This window comes from Camelina sativa, chromosome 12 (genome assembly GCF_030686135.1).
Source record: "Camelina sativa cultivar CO46 ecotype springtype chromosome 12, ASM3068613v1".
In the NCBI taxonomy this organism is placed as follows: domain Eukaryota; kingdom Viridiplantae; phylum Streptophyta; class Magnoliopsida; order Brassicales; family Brassicaceae; genus Camelina; species Camelina sativa.
Genome location: NC_141891.1, coordinates 1,595,237 through 1,620,241, shown reverse-complemented (window position 1 = coordinate 1,620,241; position 25,005 = coordinate 1,595,237). Strand labels below are relative to the sequence as shown.

Sequence of the window (25,005 nt, the reverse complement as noted above, 5' to 3'; positions counted from 1 at the left end):
TTAGCAAGTTGTTTATGTAGTAAAATCGATATCTGACATTAACTACGTACGTAAGATTAAAAGCTGACCATGATACCAAAGTGCACATAGTGACATACCTAACTAAGAATCTTCTTTCAACCGGGTGAAGAAAACGGTCGATGTATGATTAACGAGGCATATTCTCTTTTTATATGCTGAATCTCTCAGATGTTCAGCCTTTTTAGTACGGTTTGTTAGGTATATTCTTTTTCATATTCTCCAACATTTGATTTGAGTATAATACATTCCTATGAGGCTATGAACTAAACCGTAAGCCCTAAGAAAATATGTCATCAGAATTAAAAGAAACTTATGTATTTCAGTATTTGTCTTCATTATATGTTGTACTTCTTTGGTTAATTATAATTTAATGGTTGTGGAAGTCACACAGTATATGTTCGGTTGAAAAACTCAAATCGAAAACCAAATCTAATCCGGTTTGCTTATTTTGTCCTTTTCTAGTAGCTGGTATATTGATTATTTTATAGTTCAAACTTCAAAGTGGATTGAAATAACCCAAAATATTGACGCTGTAATAGTATAAAAAAAATGCTTTAATTTCTTACATACATTAAGCAACTTGCATTTTTGTCGTATCAAACTTTAGATATTTTCATAGTTCTCTCCTATTTAGTATTTACAAAGCAAACGTTAGATCAAAATAATTAGTACTACTTTTTTGCCTATTGGTAAACTCAATTTTGGAAAAGCCCGACAAGGTCGTAAATTTTTGTAGTTTTGTGGCGCGATTGGCTGACGCAAAACAACGGTCCAGAATTTTTTACTGAACCAGGAAATAAATAATTAACAAACGAAAAATGAAGGTGCCAAATAGATATCGTGGTGGCATCATGTTACGAGAGGATGATGACATCTTTCATGAACCGACTTTAATGATATCTTCATGAAACGGTTTCTTGAATTTCACCCTCAAGACTAAAGTAGTCAGTTGAATAATTTCAAAATTAGTTGTGAATTGCAATGGTTCTTGAATTTTGGAAATAGCACTTAATTAAATGGGTTTTAATCTGCCCGTATGGAAAATAAATAACAGAAACAAAGTTTAATACGTTGCCACGTTATGTCCTTCTCCTCGACAAGACAATGTGAACGATCAGTCCAGTAGCAATAATTCTAAATGCCGAACACTCTCCACCCAGTAATTTCGTTAAGATCATACGGTATAATATATTAATGATTATAAATTAGAAAAGTTGATTTTAGATAGTGAATGAGTTTTGCTGCCAGAAAATATATATTTAAAAAATCACAATAAAAATAAAAATAAATTCTTTGCAACTTAAAATCCTATCTTGCATAAATAAAGATTGATATATATGGTAATGGATAAATGATAAGATGATTAGCTCTAATTAGTTTATTTGATGGAGAAATGTTTAGAACAAAAGAAGAGATGCTGTCAGGAAAAAAGAAAGAAAGAAAGAAACGGCGACGAGGCGCCGCGACAAGTTGGTGGAGGAAGTGGGAAACACGTGTGATCGATCATATATCATTCTATCTCTTGTGTCTATCCTCATACACATCTTCATATTGTTGTCTATCATTTGTTGATAATGTATATTTATATTTGAAAACTAATGATTGAGAATTGACGAGAGACGTTTACGATATATTTGAAAACTAATGAATTTTGAACATGTAGTCATGTAGAAAACGATATAATCACAATTATCACATACAATGGATGAAATGTATGACAACAACATGAATATCAAACAATAAAGGAAATTTCCGAATCATCATTTATAATACTTTGCATGACTGAAGGTTTTAATATCTTATACACCTAAAACCGTATTCTAGGATATATAGTTTGAGCTTAGAAGTATTTGTTCATATCTCGGGAATTAAGTAGATATATACTTGGATACTGGATTATATGACTGTAAAGACCATTAACAAAAGACCAGTATAAAATATAGAAAAGGAGAGAGCATCTAGTTTTTTTCCCTTCACAAAATGTTAACTTTTTTCCACATAAAAGTTTGTATTTTTATCAGATGGCTAGCATGCATATCTTAATACAGTAATTTTGTTAGAGAGGTCAATATGACTATAGTTATTAGGAATGTTCATATATGTAAAGGAATATTTGATTTTGCGGTATCGCTAATTGCTCTGATACCATATGAGTGTATGAGATTGAATGTGTTTATTATTGACATAGTGATTAACTGATTACAATATATACAGAGACGTATTCACATATAAGGGAATGAGATTATACGATCAGTAAATGAGAATAAATCATAGGAGAGATTTGTATCAATCAAATCTTTCTTTACATTTTTTTTTTTTTGTGTGCACCAAATCTTCCTTTACATATATGAACATTCCTAATAATAGTTATACATTCCAAGTTTTTGACCTTCGTCCTCTCAGCGTATACAAGAGCCATATATTTAGAATTTTGATACGTACTCATACATACACACATATTATATATATATAATGTAGATAAGTCTATCCATTTTCTTTTTATCCATTGGTTTAGATATGACAAATTCAAACTAGCTAGTAGTGAACGTAGAAATTTAGATTGAAGAACGAAATATAACACTGCCTATATTTGGTATCTAACAAAAGAAGTAAATAACAAGCAAAAAGTTTGGCAAAAGATAGATAAAAAGCATGCCAAGAACCTTTGATTCTAGATTCTGGACTCTTGAGCATGTTTAGCTTCCAATCTGTTCCTCTTGTGGAGGAGAAGGAGAGACGAGCGAGGCCCATAAACAAAACTCATTGTTCCTTCTTCCTTGCTCTGTCAAAAACTGGTTGGTCCCCGCACCGACGTGTACTGCAAGAAACTGGAGGTTGGAAGATACTTTTTGGAATTTTTGTTTAAACACTGGACTGTCATCTTAATAAAAGCCCAAACTGAACCCAATAGAGTCAACGTAATAAAAGAGTGCCAAATAACAAAAGAACACGTGTCGTTTTAAGAGAAAATAAAATTTGGAAAGGAAATTTTGTTAGAAGGTAAAAAGAAAAAAGAACCGTTGTGAGTCGGTAATGAGTTTCCTTTCTTTTTCCCTACCAAAATTGCAGAAAAGGAAAATTGGTAAAAATAAAATTGGAAAAAAAGAATTTTCCTTTTCCTAATCCTGTTTTTGATGTTTAACATTATTATTATACGAGGAGGTATGGCTTGGGTGCAGCGGTAATTCTTTACTATGCGTCTTCTTATATTACAGAAATGGTAAACATAAACATACGATTTATTGTTCACACCAAAAAAAAAAAAATTTACGATTTATTGTTGGAATCAATGGCTGGCTTCCCGCTTGCAAGTACGCTCGTTTTAAACTGTAATGTCACTATTTATAAGAAAACAAAAGTTACCCAAATTTTAGACGTGGTATAAACCTAAATCAGTCTTGCAGAAATTTACTACACAGTATGACATATGATTATGGGTTCCCAAGTTTTGGTCCATCGTTACCAATTAGTTACACAAGGAAATTGTATGTGTATATTGTCATATACAGATCTACATTACAATTTAGATATCAATCGCGAGAAGATGCTAATTCTTTTTAATTATTATTATTTTTTTCTGTGTGTCACAGCTGATAATGTAGTTCCCTTCCAATTTGGATACACATGTGCTGACACTCTTTGTATGGCTAGATTTCTAATTACATTTATACCAAACAAAGGTCTCTAAACATGAAATTAACTTCACTTTTTATTTGATTCAATTTGCTATTTGACCTTAATTTTCTGAATCTAATTTTGAGGCTATGCCTTGTGCAGGGATCATTATCCAATCTTTCCCCAAGTAATTGATGATGTTCGCTCATGGCTCCTAACAAATCTCCAACTCTAAGGTCAATTAATGCTCACCACTGTGTAGAGAAAGGAATTGGAGATCAAAAATATCATACAATATACTACATTCATTTTTAAATTTCTTATTTTTTGTTCAAAATCAATAATATATGTGCATATTATATTATATTAACTACATTTAAACAAAACTAATTACTTTATAAGATCTAAGTTATATAATTACTTTGATGAGATGTCAATTTACCTAAAAAATGTTTTTTTTTTTGTATCCATATGGTGTTCTATAGATTATTGGATTGTGTTCCACTTAAATATATTTCTTTGGTTTTTTATGCTTTAATTTGATATTGTAGACCAATCAAACAAATACTCTTTTTTTGGTCAACCTGAAACAAATACTAAGTGAACAAAATATTATTAACTACTTTAAATAGATCATGCCTCCAGTGAAATGTTGTTATGAAATACATTGTGTTCCACCCGATTTAGTATAGGATTTTTGCCATCCATCCAACTTTTATAAAATGTGTGATTTTGTCAACTTTTAATATTAAGATTTTTCTTTCATAAGGCTCCTTTCTTGATTAAAAAAAAAAAAGAAAAAAGAAACACTCATTTCTTTTATAAATACATAATGTTCTTCACTTGCCTTCTCTTATATCTTTTAAACATCCGCGAACGAATTTATGGGATTTCAGGATGGGTCTCAATCGATACCAAAGTGAGTGTCGATCGACACCATCAATTTCCGGTTCGACCGATTTGTTTTAAATCGTCGAATTGGAGCGGTTTGGTTTAAGTGAAACCCCAAACCGAGGTATTAAAGGTTGGAATTCAACCTAGGTCGTGGGGATTAGTGTTGTTTTCTGTTCCAAAGAGAAAATAGAGAGAAGGAGTTCTTTGAGGGTTTTTGAGTTTTTCTAGCTGTTTTTGAGAGATCCTTTTTGGTGAGTGGAGATCTGATACTGGGAATGTGGTAGGAGCTTGTTGGGAGCTGTTTTCGTGAGTTTTAAAAGCAGATTCGTCATTTTCAAAAGTGAGTTCATGACCATGGCTGATCTAAGCTTGAGAATTCTCTTTTTTTTGTGTTCTTTTAGTTGTGTGATTGATTATTTGCTTGTTTGTGGTCGATTCTTGGTTTCTATGGCCTTATATGGCTTTTGGGAGAGCCTTGGTCGCATTGGAGGCGTTGGAGGACGGAGATCTGCGCTGGAGCTTCGAGGAAAACGATGTTCGGCATCAGTGTTGGTCGATAGAAGGTCGCAGAATCATGGATGTGTTAAGAACTGCCTGGTTTGTTTGTTTTGTGTATTGATTGTATTTGTCTTTTCGCTTGTATGTATAGCCTAGTAGATGGGAGGATCGCCTCACTGAGTATTTTTGATAACGCATCTCGATTGCTGTTTGTGGTGTACATGTATGTGACGTGAAATTATGGCGATGAGGAGGAGGATGATTTAGGGTCTCGATTGTGTGTTGATAGTTATGTTATTATGATTGGAACCTTGTATAGAAGTTTGCTAGATTGTTAGATAAAATGGTTAGGAATGATATTGTATTGATGATATATATTGGAGATGATTATTGTTATATGTTTTCCGCTGTGCATGTTATTGGTACTATGGTGGGTTAGTGATGGTTATGTTGTGGGTTTAATTAAGTAGATGAGATGCTTAATTATATATTATATAAAAAACGGGTCGGTCATTTTAGTTGGATAGAATTGTTAGGAATGAGATCGTATTGATGTTTTATCAGAGTTGGTTATGAGTTATGTTTCCGCTGTGCATGTTATTGGATATTGGTTTATCATTCGTATTATGATTGGTTAGTAATGTTTATTTAGTTGGTTTAATTATGTAGTATGTGATGCTTGATAAATACAAAAAAAAACAGGTCAGGTTGTTTCACCAATAAAACATAAATTGTATTGCAATTAATACATCAAAGTGTATTAAAATGATGAGTGTTATTTTTTTACATCAATAAGTTTTTTTTTCTTTCTTGCAAACATTATGAGAGTTACATTTTAAAGTATTAATACATATACAATAAATTATATATCTATTATAATAAAAAATAAAAGAGAAAATCATTATTTTGGACAATATGCTACACAAATTAAAGAATAAATTGAACATCTTGTAATGTATAATATCAAATTATAGTTTGTCATAAATATAAATATAAATAAGATAATGTATGTCATATAATGTTAATTGAAAAAAATACACTAAAAAATTACAGAGAAAATGACACATGTTGCAAGAAGATAGTGCCAAATGACAACTTCTTAGAGCTTGTCAAAAGAAAACCTTACTAAAATGTCAAGATATGTCAAAAAATACATTACTAAAATGTCAAGATAATTCAAAAAGGACATTGCTAACATGTCAAGATATTTTTTTTGGATATTTTGTATGTATATAATTTTGAGAGGAATGAGATTAAGAAAACTTTACTTTATTATAGAAAAAAAAAATACACTAAGATAATGTTAGTTGAATAAAAAAAAACTATAGAATTTAGAAATTTATGTGAAGTTTGAGATATAAGGGTTATTGAGATGTGTGTATTTTTTATAAGGAAAATTATAGTAAGAAACCTATTATAAATTCATTATTTAATTAGGTAGTTAATGCACTAATCCTTATATCAATTTATATTTATAAGGAGTTACATAAGCTATATGAGAGTTACAACAATGTAATAAACACATATGAATATAATTGTTATTAGTCATTTATTACAATATTAATAGTACTATGGAAGTTAGAAAAGTGTCAGCATATAACATAAGTAAATAATTTCAATAAAATGAAATTTAGTACCTTAAAGATGTATATGATTATTAATATGAGAGTTACAATATATGTGATAGAATTTGAAATTTAGTAAAATACATGAGAAGGTTCACCAAAAATACATTTATTAGTTGTTTTAAGTTTATTTATTTTAGTTAATATAATTACAATTATATGATAGGAATCTCAATGTAATCTAATTTTTATGAAAGTTACAAAATATGTGATAGAATATGAAATTTAATTAAAAAAAATGTGAGAAAGTTCATAAATACTTACATTTATTAGTTTTCAAATATAAATTGTTAATGTAACTAAATAGATCTGATAGGAATTTCAAGCAAAACAAATAATATATTTATTATAATAAAGAAATAAAGGAAAAATAAAATAAAAAAGAAAATCATTATTTTGGACAATATGCTACACAAATTAAAAAAAAAGTGGAACATCTTATAATGTATAATACCAATTATATTTTGTCTTAAATATAAATAAAATATTGTATGTCATATAAAGTTAATTGAAAAAAATACACTAAAATTATTAAAGAGAAAATGACACACATTGCAAGAAGAGATTGCCAAATGGAAACTTCTTAAAGAAAAAGAAAATTCATTATTTTGGACTATATACTACACAAATTAAAGAATAAATTAAACATCTTATAAAATATAATATCAAATTATATTTTGTTTTAAATATAAATATAAATAAGATAATATATGTCATATAAAGTTAATTAAAAAGAATATACTAAAAATATTAAAGAGAAGATAACACATATTGCAAGAAAAGAGTGCTAAATGGCAACTTCTTAGATCTTGTTAAAAGAGAACCTGACTTTATTATATAAAATATTCTAGATCTGCTATCATAATAAGATGATCTTTCAATAAATACTATTTTTTCATTCACCCAACTTTTAATGATAAGACTTTATATCTTAACACTCCTATGATTATAAATACACAATACATTCCTCTTTAAATCTCCATCTCTAGCTATTGCAATCTAAAAGTTTTTGAAAGAAAGTGATTATTTGATCAAAAATATGGATTTTAGTATGTTTTTCCTTCTTTATTAATTGTTCATAATTTGTTTTGTAGTTACATCTCTGTTTGGAATTGATATATTAAACTTTTACAATATATACAGGTAGTGGTATTGCATGTGGAGACACTGAAATTGTATGGCCAACAGAAGATCACAAGGCCACTATAGTCTGGCTTCACGACTTCGGGCAGAATTGCAAAGAGTAACAGAATCACATGCTTTACTTTTTTTTTTTTTTTTTGACAACCACATGCTTTACTTTTTTTTTTTTATATATATATATATGATTTTTTTTTTTCAAGTATCTAAGTCACTTATTTCGTTATAACAAAAGTTTTAAACCAGTGACATTTTCTATTAATAGAGTGATTTATAAACATTTCTGAAAAGTATTTTTAAAAGTTGCCTTTGACATGTTCTACAAATATTATGATTTGATTTGAAGTGTTATTTGTATATAACTTTTTTTTTCTTTTTAGTATTAAAATATTAGTGACCTGACAAGAATAATTAATAATTTTTCCCTGTCGTATAATGTCACATAAATTTGATTTGTTATGTTCTCACTTCGCTAAAGTTATATATACATAAAATCGTGTTCTTCTCTGTACTTGAAGTGTATCTCTGATCACTCTATATATGTCTATTTTTTCTGCATGCAGCTCAGCTGAATTTGTACGTCAATTGAATCTTCCAAATGTATGGATCTGTGCAGATGTTAAATTTTGCTATATATCTATTTTTTACTTTTAATCGAATAGAAACAAAATTGAAGTTTCTAATTAGAATTTATGATTTTTATACATAGGTAAAATGGATTTGTCCGACTGCTCCAATACGTCCCATTACTTCCTTGGGTGGAACACAAACTACTGCTTGTAAGATATATTACTTGGCTTTAAACTTCAGAAAGATACTAGTATTAATAAATATCTTTTAAATTCTAAATTAAAAACCAATAATATTGTATATAAAATTTTAGGGGCCGATGTCAGCGGAGATTTTGAGAACATGGAAGAAGATATGGTTTTTTCAATTCAGTTTCTTTGTTTGTTGTTAACCTTCTATATCATGAACCAAACAATGGTAACCCATAATCATCAACATTCAACACATAACATAGTTTTATAGTATGCATCAAATTTTTATATCAAATCTATTAATCCAATTGGTTTTGATAGTCACGATAGGACTAGGAGGTATCGGTTTGGGTGCAGCGGTAGCTCTCTACTATGCGTCTTCTTATACCACAGGAGTGGTAAACATAAACCTACAATTTATTATTGGAATCAACGGCTGGCTTCCCGCTTGGAGGTAGGCTCGTTTTAAACCGTAATGTCACTATTTGTAAGAAAACTTAAGTTACACAATTTTAGACGTGGTATAAACCTAAATCAATCTTGCAGAAACTTAGAGAGTATAACAAATCATTATGGGTCCACAAGTTTTGCTCCATCGCTACCAATCTTACTTACACATGGAAATTGTATGTGTATATTGTCATCTACAGATCTACATTACAATTTAGATATCAATCGCGAGAGGATGCTGATTCTTCTTAATTTTTTTTTTCTGTGTGTGTCACAGCTGATAATATAGTTCCCTTCCAAGTTGGAAACAGAAGTGCTGAAATTCTTCGCATGGCTGGATTTCCAGTTATTTTTATAGAAAACGAAGGGTCTCTAATTAAACATGAAACTAACTTCACTTTTTATTTGATTTAATTTACTACTTGACCTTATTTTACTGAATCTAATTTTAGGGTTATGCCTTGTGCAGGGATCATTATCCAATCATTCCCCAAGTAATCGATGATGTCCGCTCATGGCTCACAACATATTTCCCAGTCTAAGGTCAATAATGCTCACCACTGCGTAGAGAAAGGAATTGGAGAACAAAACTATTATATAATATACTACATTCATTTTTAAATTCTCATTTGTTTTCAAAATCAATAATATATATGAATATTATAATATTATATTATATTAACTACATTTATACAAAACTAATTACTTTATAAGATCTAAGTTATATAATTACCTTGACATGCAATTTTGATGAGATGTCAATTTACCTAAAAAAAGGTTTTCTTTTCTTTTATTCATACGATGTTCTATAGATTATTGGATTGTGTTCCACCCAAATATGTTGTTTTGGTTTTTTACGCTTTAATTTGATATTGTAGACCAATCAAACAAATATTTTTTTGGGTCAACCTGAAACAAATAGTAAGTGAACAAAATATTATTAAAGTAAGAAGAACTTCAATTCATATTTTTAAAAATATTATAATTTTAAAATATTATGAATATGTAAAATTAAAAAATTAAAAAATACTATATATATGATTATATAGTAGATGGGTTAAAAATAATAATAATAAATAATCCCCTATATATTAATAGACAAATACTCTCACCAACAAAACTGAGGTGTCGCGCTCATATAGCTTATGTACTTTTTTAATAAATACTCTACTTCTCATTATTATTTACATTAGTATGCCATTGAAATATTATGAGCCAATGTTTTTTTTTTATTAGTTTTTAAAAAATAAAAGATTTAATCAACTATTTTAATTATTATTTTTATAACCTATTTACTTATTAAAAGTAAATTACATTTCACAAACAAGAAAAAAAAATTATTTATTTATTTATCACTTTTATCATTTTTCATTGCGTTATTTTTTACACTATCTTAAAATTCTTTTCCAAATTCAAATATTTCACAGATGAAACATATTTTACAAAAAAATAAATGAAAAAAACTTTACTTACATATTTTGTTTTCTACAAATCTTAAATCTCTAACAAAAATTTTACTTATAATATTTTATTTAAAATGATTTATTCCGCGGTTTATATAAAGAGGGTCACACACATTCATCTGTTCATCTTAACTTGAGAAAACAAAATAAAATTACATCTCTCTGCTGCTGCTACTTCTTCTTCTGCGAATGTCTTGTGAAGATGATGATCCACGACGAAGTAAGCCAATCTCTCTCCGCCCTTCATCACTCATAACCTTGGTGAAACCCTAATCCGCAAGTTTATAAGATTTTTGATCGGAGCGAAGCATCTCACGGTTTGTTTCTCAAAACCCTAAAATCTCTCTACGGATCCTAATTCTCGAACATGATGGCGCGTCTCTTGTTCAACCACCGCCTACTCCGCCCTTCTTCTTCTTCTTCTTCGGTTTCGATTTCGTTTTCCTCTTTTCTCGTCGTAAGTCATCAAGCCTCCTCTGTTTCTCAGTAGTCCAGTCTTTGGCTTGTATCTGAATTTTACAAAGACACTTCGGGATCGATCTGATTCGTAAATAAACATTGTTTATGTTGTTTCTTTCTTTTCTTCTGCCAAGGAGATGGCCATTTTTGTTAGTCTTCAATCACTCAGGCTCTTAATTAAGCCATTTTTGTTGGTTGCTTATTGTTGTTTGCTATATTAATAGATGAGAAAATCCTAGTTTCTGGTTTAACTTACTTTTGTCTCTCTTGTGTTTTAGGATCTCTCTGGTGTTCTTTGCTGTGGGTTTCACTTTCACGGGATCTTCTCTCGTCCAAAGCGTGTGTGCGGGCGGATCACACAACAGGTTATGCAACTTTTGCTCTTTATTGTTTTTGTTGTTTTTTTTTTTGTTACAATTACAATTTAGGGTTTAATTAATTAAGTTTCTTCTAATTCTCTTATATTGTGCAGCAGCAGATCCGAGATGGTTTAGAAGGATGGACAAGTTTCATCACCAAAATTTGTCATCCTAATCTGATTCACGAGTTTCAAGCCAACCACAGGAGAAGGTGGTCTTATTCGCGTATTGCCAAACAGTGGCAGGTGAGTACTCTTATTCAATTTCCACTACTCATTAATTAGTTTGCATTTTCTGTATACTAATAGAGATTAATTAATTATGTCTCTGGATTCTGGTTTTTGTGGTTCGGAGTTGTGAGAAAATTCCAGGGATGTTGGAGTTGGCTCTTGCTTTCAATCCGTGTGCTAGCTGCTGGTGCAAAGGTAAAACAGAACTCTTTGATGCAATCATCTCTTTTTTTTTTTTTTAAATGACAGATAGATATAATGAAACTTAGTGGATCTTAATTATGCATTTTGTTTTGATGTTGCAGGACGACAGCTGGCTCTTGCGTTCATTCCGTGTGCTCGCTGCTAATGTAGAGGTAAAAAGAACTCTTTCATGCATTCATCTCTCTTTTTTTTTTTTTTTTTTTTTAATGACTGAGAGGGAAAGAAACTTTAGTGGATCTTATGCATTTTGTTTTGATGCAGTACAGGGTGGGACTTTGAATGGCCTAGCATGCATGAAAACGTTGCTTAATGAGTCTCAGGCACATTGATCAGTCAAAACCTTAACTTCTAATCGAATGAAGAGGTTTTACTAAATAGGTCTGGGAAAAAATTATTTATAAAAACCGAACCTAGTCGATCAAATCTCTTCTTGGTTTCTCCAAATTAACCATTCGATTTCATAATCATAAAACCCCGGTTTGGTTCGAACTGAAACCAACTTATTTTTTCTTCCTTCCTTCCATTTGAAAATTTAGGTTTTCAGTCATTATCTTGGACTGGGCTTTTATGATACAACATCTAAAATGGGATTATATTTTTCAAATTAATACTTGTGCTTTTTTCATATGATTGAAAATAAATACAATATTTTGCTTAGGAACACAATTATAAAGGTCATGATCAACCTTAACTATGTACTAGTAGTGTCATTAGAAGTAGGACCAATCTATATATTAGTGCATAAACATCAGTATATTTCAATTTTTGCAGATAATGATATACACAAACTCAAATAGTTAATCAGAGAATACTAATTTCCTTAATCATAAAGACAATGGAAACTTATCCTTTTTCCTAAAAACCTTCAATTATCCTATTTAAAAAATAAATAATTTTTTTGAAAAAAAACACAGTTTTTTTTTTTTTTATGTCCTATTTACCTATTGGAACAGAATAAAAACGACAACCAACAGAACATAACCGATAAAATTCCCCGACAAGAATCTTAGTGATACGGAGCCGTTATGAATAGAACCTTCCGACCGTGTCAGTGAATCCAACCGTAATTTTGGGTTCGGGCCATATAACTTCAGTACACCTACCACGTCATCAGCCGTAAGGTCAACTTTTTTAGTCCTCGGTCTCATACTCGGATACATAACCGCCGACTCCTGCGAGCTATGTCCTAACCCCAGTAAGTGACCAATCTCGTGAGTCGCCACAGACTCCAAGTCGAAGGCCAGCTCGGGAGCTCGTTTAAAGTCATCGTCGACTACCCATGTCTCCCCCGCGTCGAAGTGAAGCCTCCCGTCCTCCGGCGCGAATGCGTGTGCTAACTTCCCGCTAACACCGTCAAACGGAGACCCGTCACCGTGATCCCCGGAGTAGAACCCGATCTTCAAATCCGCCGCCGTGAAGTCATCGACTTCCTTGAAACTCACCGGAATCACGCTCGCCCACTGCGAAAAAGCTCGCCGAACAACGGTTTTGACGTCTTCTGACGTCAAGTAATCGAGTTTGTGTGTTTTCGATATAGCGTAGGTTAGCGTGTCGCGGTTCCACTTCGGTTTACCGTTCATTAACGTATAATGCGCCGTTGTGTGATTACCGTCGTCGTTGACGATCATGTGCGTATCGCTAACGCCACATCGCGGTAACGACATGAGAGTGACGGTACTCGTGTCGAGTCTCCCGGTTATCGGTAAACCGAGATTTTCTTGGTACAGAGAGATTGCGGATTCGAGAGAACCATCGAACACGTCGGAGAAACTTTCCGAGCCATCATCACCCACGTAACCGAAACGGTGGAGGTACCTTTTGAGCTCGGACACGCCGCTGACGTGGCTACCAACCTGGACGTTTACGAGACGAGAGAAATCATGCCACGTGTTGTTGCTGACGTGGATTATTTGTTCCGCCTCCGGTAGGTTTCTGGTGGCAAAACGTTGAGGGAAACAGAACAATACTAAGAGAAAACAGAGAGCTCTGTACCTATAGATTAAACTACGAGACATTTGAAAACGCAAGACTTATGTGGTTTTAATACAAAAGTATCGCGCAAGGATTCAAACAACTCTCTTTATTAGAAAATAAGTTCTTACAAGGTTTCTTCTTAGATCACAACCTAGATCTAAGAATCTTACAAACCTCCTTATAGCCTTTTTTGAATCTTCAAACTATTCTTTAAACTTAAGATTCAAACGCTAGGATCTCTCAATCTATGAAGTGTTGAACTTCTCTCAAGACCCAACACCTTTATTTATACTAATAGGACCTAACCATACCATACAACAGGCTAATTCCCAATTCTAAATTGTTAATTTCTTTTTTTCTTTATAGATGAGAAATTAACAATCTTTGTAAAACTTACTTTTATCTTCATAATAGAAAGTCTTCATGCTTCCAGAATCTTCTCCTTCTATCTCATGCTTTGATAAGCTAAGCTTCTACAAACACACATCTTTGCGAATAGAGAAATTAGTGACTAATCAAATCCTACATAACCTTGCTTCATATTCCATAAGAAACAAAAAAAAAAGAATTGTGCAACGGTCATCCTATTTAGAATTTGGAACCATGCGAAAGTTCATGGAAGCCTTAGCCATAATATGTAGGTAATTTTTACTTAAAAGAGTGGAAACTTTGTGACTCTTAAATTGTGTGTATTGGAGAACCTATACATTTTGCTTCTTTTTCTTTTCAGTATACTCTAAAAAGTAAAAAAAAACAAAAACAGAGCTGTTTTCTTCTTCTCTCTTTAAAGTTTATATATCCCCTTTAGGGAAATGTACCCGTCAAGCGTATATGGTCGAGGGTTCGCCTCAGACCATGCTTAAGAACTGCCGCGTTACCTTGCCTGAACCCATCCCCATATGCCGATGAAGAATCTGACTCGATTTGGTGCTTGAAAAACTCACCAAGTTTCTTCTCAAACTCAGACCTCTCACCTTTCTTGGATGATGCAGAGATCACAGCGGATGATGTTGAAGAAGAGGAAGATGCGATGTCTACTAATGTAGAGCCAGCATAAGTCTCAGAGTCCAACCACATGTGAGCTAAAACCTGACATATGCCTTCTTCCACTTCTGGTCTAAGATTTGGATACCCTACTCAGAGAACAAAACAGCAAAGAGCAATCATTAATCGATATTTCCATTTTGGTTCAAGTGCTCACCCATAATGAGAAGGGAGAGTTCTTCAAATTACCATTTAGTCGAAGCCACGCATGCATCATCTCATGAGCAAGGATCGACCCAGTTAACAAACTGTACAAGTGCAACACAATATTTTAGATGTCTTATAAAGAAAAAACATTGGTTTAAGGGTGAGTTGATAAGTGTTTTTCTTTTTTACCGAGGAAGTCCATATAAAATGAGAATTGCAGTGACTTCACAACGGCGTATCAGCCTGCAAGGCTCTGTTATCATGTCTATTAACTTGTAGCCTGCCCCAATTCTTGGTCTCCTTAACACCTAGATGAAAAAATTACTTATTTAAACGCAATTTGTGATGGAAAGACATTAAATAAGATCAAGTTACTGCTTTAAAAACTGGAAGAGGGAATACCGTGGTCACAGTTTGTTCTTCAGACAAACAAAGTCCTCTAGTTTCAGGTAAATGATGATGTCCCTGCAGCAAAATTATATGAAAGTAGGTTGAAATGAATGAGCAAGAACGAAAGAAAGAGAGTATAAACAACGTAGTATCAGTAAATAGCAGTTTTTACGTGTTTCTCTCCTTCCATAGCTTCGTTTAGAGCTGATCTCTCCACCAAGAGCATAGGAATTTGCTGTTCCACTTTCATGTGTAAGCCTTCGTAAAATTCACGTATATCAATGTACAGTGGTTGGCATTCATGAGTGTCCATAATGGCTGAGTCGAGACATTCAAGACACAGTTTCCGACCATCGTCAAGAATGAGATATTTTGTATCTTTCGGCTGAAACCATGACCCAAAAAAAAAACAGAACAACATCAAATTGTAAAAACAGATTCTTAAATTTGTTTTCCTATTAGTAGAACAGATATAACAAACAACTGACCTCCATTCGCTCACAACTGCAACACCGAGGAGTTCCATCACGCTCATGTGAAGGACAATACTTTTGCATCCAAAAGGGGTGTGCCCTATACTCAATAAGACCAGCTGGATTTGTCGGAATCTAGAGGCGTTAAAATTAAGCATACACACATTAAGTTTTGTATAACCTGGAACAAATTTTATGTAAACTTTAACTGAAATATAGAGATTTGTAAAAGTTGGAAATCACTCACAAAGTTATGACAAACATCACATTTAGGATGATGCTGCTCCTTGTAACATAATTTGTGATAAGGCCGATTTCCTGACATTGAGAACTGTAAAACAACGCTTTAACTAGTTAAGCTTCACTCCATTCAAGAACAATGTAATAATAATACTTAAAAACGAAATGTATTGGTACCTCATAATCTATGATGGGCTTATCACATGCATGGCAGCAGAAACATTCAGGATGCCAAACGCCACCCATGCAACTCAGAAACCTTCCATGTCCAATCTCAGCTTGGCAACCGGCGCATATCCTCCAAGAAGATTAACAAAGAAACAAAAATTACTCCTTGCAGCAGATGTGATTATGAGCCATCTACCTAGAGGATGATAGTGTCTCTGAATCTAAGAAATGGATAGTAATGTACTTTTGAACCATTTACCTGTGATTAGATGGCATGAGGAAGGGATATGGTTGAAATATACTTGCTGGATCATATCGAGGAGGAGATCCAACATTCATACTTTCTTGAATGGCCTTGGCAAGTTGCTCGTCTTCCTCCAGTTGAGCTTTAGCACGCCTCATTTCTTCCTCTTCTAATCGAGCTTTTGCTAATTGTTTCTCTGTTTCTTCTAGTTGAACTTCAGCTCGCCTTTTCTCTTCTTCCTCAATTTGAGCTTGTGCTACCCGTCTTTCCTCTTCTTCTGCTGCTTCTAGCTGAGCTCTCATGTATTCTTCATCTTCATCATCATCCTCATCGTCATCTTCATCTTCTTCGGTTTCAGATTTGTATTCTACAAAATAAGACATTAAGAAAACAGCTTAGCAAGCTACAGTTTCACACAACTTTCTCTCTTCTCTTTTCTCTATGCATACCAACCACGATTAAACAACCTTACCAATTATTTTTTTTCCTTTGTCATCTTGTGGAATGACATGATCTTGTTCAGAAAGAGAAAGTGCAATAGCACATTCGATTTCTTCTTTGTCAAAATCAGATCCATCCTGAAACAGAATTCCAAAAAAAACCTTTTTATCTTCACTTGTTCGATAACACTCCAAATACGAAATCATGAAGAAAGACAAAAAAAAAAAACATTTCCTTTACCGCGGAATAACGAGGACGGTCCAAGTTTCTATCCTCTCTATATCTTCCGTTACATTGTCCATCTGAGAATTTATGGCTAGAACCTTTAAGGATTTTAGTTAGCCACCCCATTGGCAACAACAATGCCTTACCTGCAAATAGAAACACTATTTCAAGGTATCCAAATAAGGGAAGGAACTCCATAGATTTCAAATCTTATCTTCTTTTTTTCTCTTTAGTCAAGTATTAAGACAGTTCAAGAATATGCAAAGACATAAGAAGTAAGCAAACGAAACAGAGAGCAATTAAAGAAAGGTATTATAGAGATTGATTGCACCAGATAAAAAGGGTTACCAAAATAATGAATATTGAATTATATAATTAAGGAACAAAAGTAGGAAGCTTATTACAAACAATCTCAAGACACATATTTTTATAATTTCCAGATTAAAAATAGAATTGAGCTATCATTCTCATCCAAATTTTCCAATCAACCTAATCTAACAAATTTGTTGTAGCTCATAAGAAAGTAAGATACATTCTAAATACCCACCCACCCAGGAGAAAAAAAAAATGAATCTTTATGAAGCTTCTAAAGACAGACTCTTTAAGTCTATTACTGTTAGAGAGAAAAAGAATCTAAGTAGACAAGTCATAAACAGAGTTATAGAGAAATCTGAAATTACCTGGAACAAAATTGGCAAAATTAGATGACCCTTTGGATCAAAAACGAAACATAATAGTCATGATTCTTCAACTTCTCTCGATCAACCTAAAAAAATTCGAACTTTATTAGTAATTGACAGCAAAAAACAGAGGAGAAACAGAGAGAGAAAGAGAGAACACTTGAATTCGAAGCAAAAGACTTTACCTTTTTATTTTAAGGACCCGTGACTGTTAATTATCTTAAAAAGCGTGAAGAAGAAAGCTTAATAAATGAAACAAGATAGAGTGAGAGAGAGAGAAGAAGAAGAAGAAGAAGAAGAAGAAGAAGAAGAAGAAGAAAAAATACAAATCTCCATTAGAACACACTTAAAGGTAACAACTTTATGGAGAAGATGATGGGAATGGGAATGGTTACAAATTACGTTTTTTTTTTTTTTTTTTTGGTTGGGAAGGTCAAGCAAGTGGGGCACTTGTATACAAAAAAAACAATTAATCACATTATTTTGCGGAAGAAAAAACTTAGAAATCAAAATGTCTGAACAAAAAAATTTAAAGAGTTGATGTTTACAAGCAATTACCACTAGTGAGTGACACACACAATCTTTGACTCTCGCTCTAATTAACACAACTTGAAGATTGTTTTAGTAGGTAAAGGTCATCTAATTAATTTTGTTTAGCTCAACCTAATGCATTATTATTACATACAAGTAGAGTACGACCAAATGAAAATGGACAAATAATATTATATATATGGATAATTTCAGCTAAATGATAGATTAATGAATTTGTAACATTGCAGTCTCCTTGTGGTTGTGAATAATTGTGATTTATAATTTCGTTATAAGGGTCAATCAAAGAGATTCCCCGGTAGGTTCAATCAAGAATCATATATGTGGGGAAGAAAAAAAACGTGCTTACACCCAATCAATTGGCTGTTTAGGTGCCAAAATTTTACTATGCCACCGCAATTTATCAAAATTAGGTTTGGTTAAAAGTATTTGATTTGTTGTTTTAGTAAATTCTTTTTTTGATTGTTTTAGTAGTAGTTGAACCAAGTGACGTTCATTTCATTTATATTGTGTGCTACTCACTTCTTACGCCAGCAATGAATTAAAAGGCAACAGACAAACTTATTTGTTACAAATCGGTCATCAAAGTTATCAAATCGCCTTCTAAGAAATTTCACTTTATTCACGTACCTAACTGCCAGAAATACAACTAGGCTTCTTAAGGCCCATAATGTAATTTGGGCCGCGAACCATTTTAGTAGAAAATCATAATTTTGCTCCGCAGGTCATTTGTGGGCTTGGATATTTTCTTTTCACTTTATTCACGTACCTAACTGCCAGAAATACAACTAGGCTTCTTAAGGCCCATAATGTAATTTGGGCCGCGAACCATTTTAGTAGAAAATCATAATTTTGCTCCGCAGGTCATTTGTGGGCTTGGATATTTTCTTTTCACTTTATTCACGTACCTAACTGCCAGAAATACAACTAGGCTTCTTAAGGCCCATAATGTAATTTGGGCCGCGAACCATTTTAGTAGAAAATCATAATTTTGCTCCGCAGGTCATTTGTGGGCTTGGATATTTTCTTTGTAGTCTGAAAAACAATTCAATCTTCAGAGTTCAGACACACAAGACATTATGGGCCTACATAAATTCAATCTTCATAGAAAAACAGAACATTTGTGAAAACAGAACAGATAATAAATATTAAATACTAATAATTGACAAAAGAAAAGGTTTTATTTTGGAAAAAAAAAGTTTCTGTATATAGAAAAATGGGAAAATTATAAATAAAGGATCTTTTTCCAAAAATTTGGCCATCTACACTTTTTTTTGAAAAGTTTGGTTATATAAGGTTTTGGATATAAAAATAGCCAATTATACCCTTAGTTATATTTTCAGATAAAATTTGTTGTTTTTTTTGTTTCCTGAAATTTTAAAATCAGTAAAAATCGAAATAAGGAAAATTGAGAAAATAAGTCTAGTGGGCCTAATTTTTCGTAATGGGTCTTGAGAAAATAATGAAATTGTGACTTTGTCTCGACAAATTAAGAAAACAAAAGGGATCGAGAAATTAAGAAAAAACCCTTCAAAATATTCACCCTTTTTTACCATTGAATCTTCCAACTTTAAACAGCAGCATCACCAAGATTAGCATCAGTACGCTTTTCTAATACATCATTAGTCAGCTTAGGTGAATTCCTTGAAATAATACCTACTGATTTTCCCACATCAACTTCCACATTACAACCATCACTACTATCAGCTGGGAACTTATTCAGATCGAACTGGACTTTACTCCTATCACCATCAACTACTCTTTTGAATGTAACAAAAAACCGAATCATGTTTATTTTTTTCAGATATGCAAGAAAATTTTTCATACCTCTATCATTTGTAAATACAACAGGAGGACAATCAACTTTAACCTCTGTGAGTAGATAACTGAATTCCACATCAAACATATTTTGCTCTATTTCATAGTCTTCTGAAACCATAACCTTCAACTATTCAAGAGATGTAGTGGGTTGCAAAGTCAGTAATCTAGCACGTTTTTCTTCATCATCAATAAATCTCCACTCCTTCTTGGCATCCAGTGTCCATACACCACAAGTAACATAGATTTGCATCATAAACAGGTAAGTGAAAGCTTTTGTGGAAGGTGGAAGAGATGGTGACCGATCACGTTAAGGTATAATGTCGATTTTTCTTAATTTGTTTATCTTCTAAATAATTTAGAATACGCATTCTAAAATGTATTAGAACAAATCTAAACAATAATTACGAAATCTTAACCATAAATTAAGAATATTTAAAAAATATTTAAAAATATTCACTTTCCTTATTTAATTTATTTTCTTTCTATTTTTAGGGTATTCTAAGGTTTACAGATTATAAATTCTACAGATTATAAATTCTAAAAATTTCTATGATATATCTTCTACTTGTTTTAGTATATAGGGTAAAACGTAGAAAACGAATTCTGAATTGATGTAGAATGAAGAAAAACGTAGAATGCATATTCTTAATTTTGTATAACATACAAAATTCAGGTTCTGAAATTTTTAGAACAAATTTTCCATCTAAACTTTGTAGAACATTTACAAACTGTAGAATGAACAATCTAAATGTTTCAGAAAGAGAAAAAATCGTAGAAAGTCTATTCTAAACAATTTAGACCATAAATCAGTAATTTACAAACTGATTTTAACACCCAAAACATTTTTTTTTCAAATTTTTTTTTTCACAGTTGTATACTAACATGGGTTTTCTGTTTGTTTATTTGTTCAAACTCCTAAAAATTTCACTATTTCTACTAGTAGAGGTATTTTCGTCACAATTGACAATCTTCAAAAAAAGTGTAAATGACCAAATTTTTAGAAAAATATCCTTTATTTATAATTTTCCCTAGAAAAATCGTGTTTAATGTTTATTCCTCTCGTCGACCATATTATTATTCTCCTAAATAAATTTTAAACATTTAAAGGAAAAAAAAAAAAAAAAAGATTTTGAAGCTCTTTGGTGATGTGAAACAGGCTGTCACGCTTGTTGATCAAAACACGTGGCAGAATAAGACACGTTGATCCCAACATGGACCACAAATCCCACGTGGCCATGACCGCCCCTTGCCGGTTTCCAGGTGGACCAATCAACACTTATATGTCTTTTGCGTTCCTTAGGACCATTTTTTTTTTTTTTAGATGTGAATTGTGAAAGCCTTTAGTCATTTATTTTCCTATTTATTAGTACAAGTTTTCATTTATAAAATAAATAATCTGATGATAAAAAATATATATAATGAAATATAAAACCAATCATTTGTTAGGTGTAGGTAACAACGACGGTGTGATTGATTTCACCTTTTTTTAGTTTTTTCTCCCATGGGACTTTAGTCCGAAAACGTTCATTACCTATATAACTCATTTCATCATAATTCAATTTGCCAAGTATAAGTTTAGATATATCCTAAACATGTTTATTAATTAAAAAAATGTTACTTGTGTACTCATCTATCAGACTTAAAACGATTTTTATATATATTAGAATTATGACCCTACATAAAGAATTAAATTAGTGTTAGTATAATATTTTCCCATGTATTATTTACCCTTATTTATATTTATCAAAACATTGTAATAAAATGGTCAAGTTATCCAAAAAGGTAGCTATAACAAAATGGTCCTGGCTAATTATTGGTGTTATATGAATCTAGACAAGGAACTAAATGATATGAGTTTTGTAGAGGTTGTTGGATTTGTATTAAGGTTAATAAATAAATGAATTTGCAAAGATAAATATTGAAAAAATGTGGTGCCAGTAGACCATGAGAATGTTGGTCCCTTGGACCTTCGCACATAATAACATTTTGCTTCTTTTGTTTTTCTTCATTTGATGCCATATTTTGCTTTATTTAACCATCTCTATGTCCAATGAGACAGACACTATAGCTTGTATATGGTAATTTCTAATATGGGTTCATATATTTATATTTTCTATAGTACATATTTGTACCTACATATTGAGAAATAAAAATTGGATGAAAGATATTTTGGCTCGAGGTCCATAGTCTTAATTCATGCGCAAAAGAACAACTAGTACGAGTTTTGATATATGCAATCTGATTATCATTATTTTTGTTAGTAAAAAAAATCAGACAACCAAACAGAACGTCGAGCTTAAACCTTTAAAGAATAAAAAGGCTCGCACTGCATATTCTTAAATTGTCAACATTTTAATCTCTTTCGTTTGATATAAATAGTTTATTCTATTTGGCCAAGTCTATGGTCATTTTCTATACAGTACTCTCTTGCGTAGTTACAGTTACATTTACTATTATTAGTCATAGTCATGTGTGGCACATCAATATAACTCGCTGAGATGTTGGGATTTTCTATATATATATATAATCAGAATAAAAATACCAAAAAAAAAAAAAAAAATCTTCATTTCTTGCCCCTACCTTTTTCCCATTAAAGCGTGATGATTTTGGACATACATGAAGTATTTGTGGTTTGCTCGCAGAGAAAATATGAACGGTTAGATGTACCATCATTAGGTGAGGATTTCCCAAATTAAACTGAAGTTAATTAGTGCATAATTGTAGTCTCTTTAAGACTCAATGTTAATTTGATCATTAAACAGAAATTCATTCGTCTGATTACGTTTACATCATTAATAACTAGTCACCTTGTTCAGATTCATTTTTTTTATCTTCATGGTGATATCTACACCGAAGTTTTCGCAAATAACTCACGGGAAGTAACATTATTCGAAATTTGAAAAGACAAGTTAAATACACTGAGATAGTAATAGTGGACGATTTTTTTAAAAATGTCATGATTCCTACTAGATTTTTATAGTTTTCATGCACACACGTTACATATGTATATATATGTTTGTATTAAAAACACAAACAAATGCACAATTTCTCAAAGGCAATCTGAAAGAGAGTAGTCAGCTTGTTTGGTCGCACCTTTAAACAAAAAAACACTAAAGTTGTAAAAATAACAGTGCCTAAAAAGCGATTGTAAAAAGTAAAAAACAGAGAAAAAGAGTTGAAAATATTATAAACCAATTAAATAAAATAAAAAAATAAAGACTAAAGGAACAATTTGATTGACACCAAAAGGACAAGAAATGGAATAAGAAGGGACCATCACTGCCATTTTCACAACTCCCTCTCCCATTACTCATGTAAACAAAACTCAATTTAATTTGTGTCTTTCTAATCGACTTTATTAGTTTTTATATAAGGAAACTTCTTAGCAAATAGAAGCATAGAGTTAAGAATGAAACAAAAACAAATTTCATCTAGTTTTCTCTTTTTATCCTGTCCATTCCCAATCATGACATGATTTAGTTACCTATGAAAGTTATTATTATGTGTATGCTAATTCTAGTCTTCATACTAAAATGGTGGCGATCGTCCATCTATATTGGAGCTATGCAACGGGAGTTTAATATTCTGCTGATTTTCGTTCTTGCATAAAATTTAGTTTAAAATTGTTATAAGTAAATGCTAATGGTATTTATTGGCGGAATGGAATTTATTTTCATTTTATTATCTTAAATCACTATTTGCAAACACTACCAAAAATATTTAGGTGAAAAGAATGTAATTCGGACGACTTTCAAATCCATGAGGCATAATGGTGTCCAGAATTTCATATGACGACGATTGATGGATATGAAACTATATGATATATTGACAAGACAATAAATCAAACCTACGTGGCTATGAGCCTATATATGAGTCCTTGTAAAAGCTTTTATCTAATCAAAGCTTCTTCTTTTTTTCCTTTAGAAAAGTGGTGACTGTTATCTTCTAACCACATATATAAATCAAATAAAACCTATAATGTACTCTAGTTTTATCGATTCTACATACTCATAATATCTCTTGGTTGTCGATTAAACAAACTGTTCAAATATTTCCTTAATTATAGATTCGTGAGTTTTGATAGCAAACATTTCCTTCTTCTAATTGACGAGTTATACGGGCTTTTCGATCGTCCATATTCTTTTTGGAGTAATGGTCATAGCAAGTAAATTAGTCTCTTTTGTGTTGACGCATGACTCGAACCCAAAACACACCAGTAAAACTACCAGCGCACGAGGTTGCTAAAAAACATAAACATATATCAATAACAATAAAACACATTACATAGATAAGTGCTCTTTGGTTTTCAAGATGCGTAAGAAATCAATGAAAATAATATACGAGATTATGATGAATGTTCATGTCAGGTGGAGAAATGACAAACGTGTCGAAATAAAAATGAAAAACACTAATAAATACGTTGAAGATTAGACAAATTTGACACCATTGGAGATATTATGATAAAAGCAGAGCAAAAGGATCCATTACAAGTTGGCTTTGGTGGGTAAGAGTATAAATGCCTAAAGAAGGAGATCCTCTCCACACGTACGCAAAAAGGAAGGTTCGGCAAGTAACGGATGGTGGTGCATACGTGCGAACGGAGGATGGGATTCACGTGAGAGATTCACGTACCCGATCAAATATTTTTGGTAAAAGAGAACCATTTATATAAATTATAAAAGCAAAATAAAATCGAAAAAAATATCGGTAGGAGAGGGTTGAAGGTTGAGCTGTCAGTTTCCATTCCAGGTTTGTAGTTGGAACTTAAAATATTTTGTAGCTAAGCTTTAAAATAAAACCATATTATGAATTTTTACGTTTCTTCATTCTTCGTCATATCTTTTTGTACCGACGAGAAGCCATTCGGATTTATCTTTTACTAGTTTTTAT

General features: G+C 31.9%; 1 protein-coding gene, 1 long non-coding RNA gene and 2 pseudogenes across 5 annotated transcripts; 2 read left to right on the top strand and 2 right to left on the bottom strand.

Annotated features, from left to right (window-relative positions):
• The first annotated feature begins 7,630 nt into the window (after positions 1–7,630).
• Positions 7,631–9,685, top strand: LOC104729492 (uncharacterized; annotated as a pseudogene). Its single transcript, XR_015573534.1, has 9 exons — positions 7,631–7,702; positions 7,797–7,896; positions 8,357–8,393; positions 8,503–8,572; positions 8,677–8,780; positions 8,876–9,008; positions 9,101–9,180; positions 9,282–9,372; positions 9,474–9,685. The product of XR_015573534.1 is annotated as an uncharacterized LOC104729492 (transcript).
• A 1,611-nt stretch (positions 9,686–11,296) lies between these two features.
• LOC147930105 (uncharacterized) lies at positions 11,297–12,327 on the top strand. The gene is made up of 3 exons (XR_015573993.1): positions 11,297–11,710; positions 11,821–11,871; positions 11,986–12,327. It is a non-coding gene; the product is annotated as an uncharacterized LOC147930105 (long non-coding RNA).
• Positions 12,328–12,660: 333 nt separating this feature from the next.
• Positions 12,661–13,828, bottom strand: LOC104733112 (metalloendoproteinase 1-MMP pseudogene; annotated as a pseudogene).
• Positions 13,829–14,261: 433 nt separating this feature from the next.
• LOC104729491 (protein DA1-related 1-like) lies at positions 14,262–18,363 on the bottom strand. 3 transcript variants are annotated; one of them, XM_087478825.1, is made up of 13 exons: positions 17,931–18,363; positions 17,746–17,831; positions 17,081–17,211; positions 16,872–16,977; positions 16,415–16,766; positions 16,165–16,285; positions 15,995–16,078; positions 15,763–15,882; positions 15,447–15,659; positions 15,287–15,349; positions 15,074–15,192; positions 14,927–14,985; positions 14,262–14,826 (listed from the first exon to the last, which is right to left on the bottom strand). In XM_087478825.1, the coding sequence occupies exons 3-13, from the start codon at positions 17,189–17,191 to the stop codon at positions 14,498–14,500; spliced, it is 1,677 nt and encodes a 558-aa protein (XP_087334951.1). In that variant the 5' UTR covers positions 17,192–17,211; positions 17,746–17,831; positions 17,931–18,363; the 3' UTR covers positions 14,262–14,497. The 3 variants fall into 3 exon arrangements, with proteins under 3 accessions (XP_087334951.1, XP_087334952.1, XP_087334950.1); XM_087478826.1 differs by having other exon boundaries at positions 17,081–17,226; positions 17,931–18,314; XM_087478824.1 differs by lacking the exons at positions 17,746–17,831; positions 17,931–18,363 and having other exon boundaries at positions 17,081–17,285.
• Positions 18,364–25,005: the final 6,642 nt, after the last annotated feature.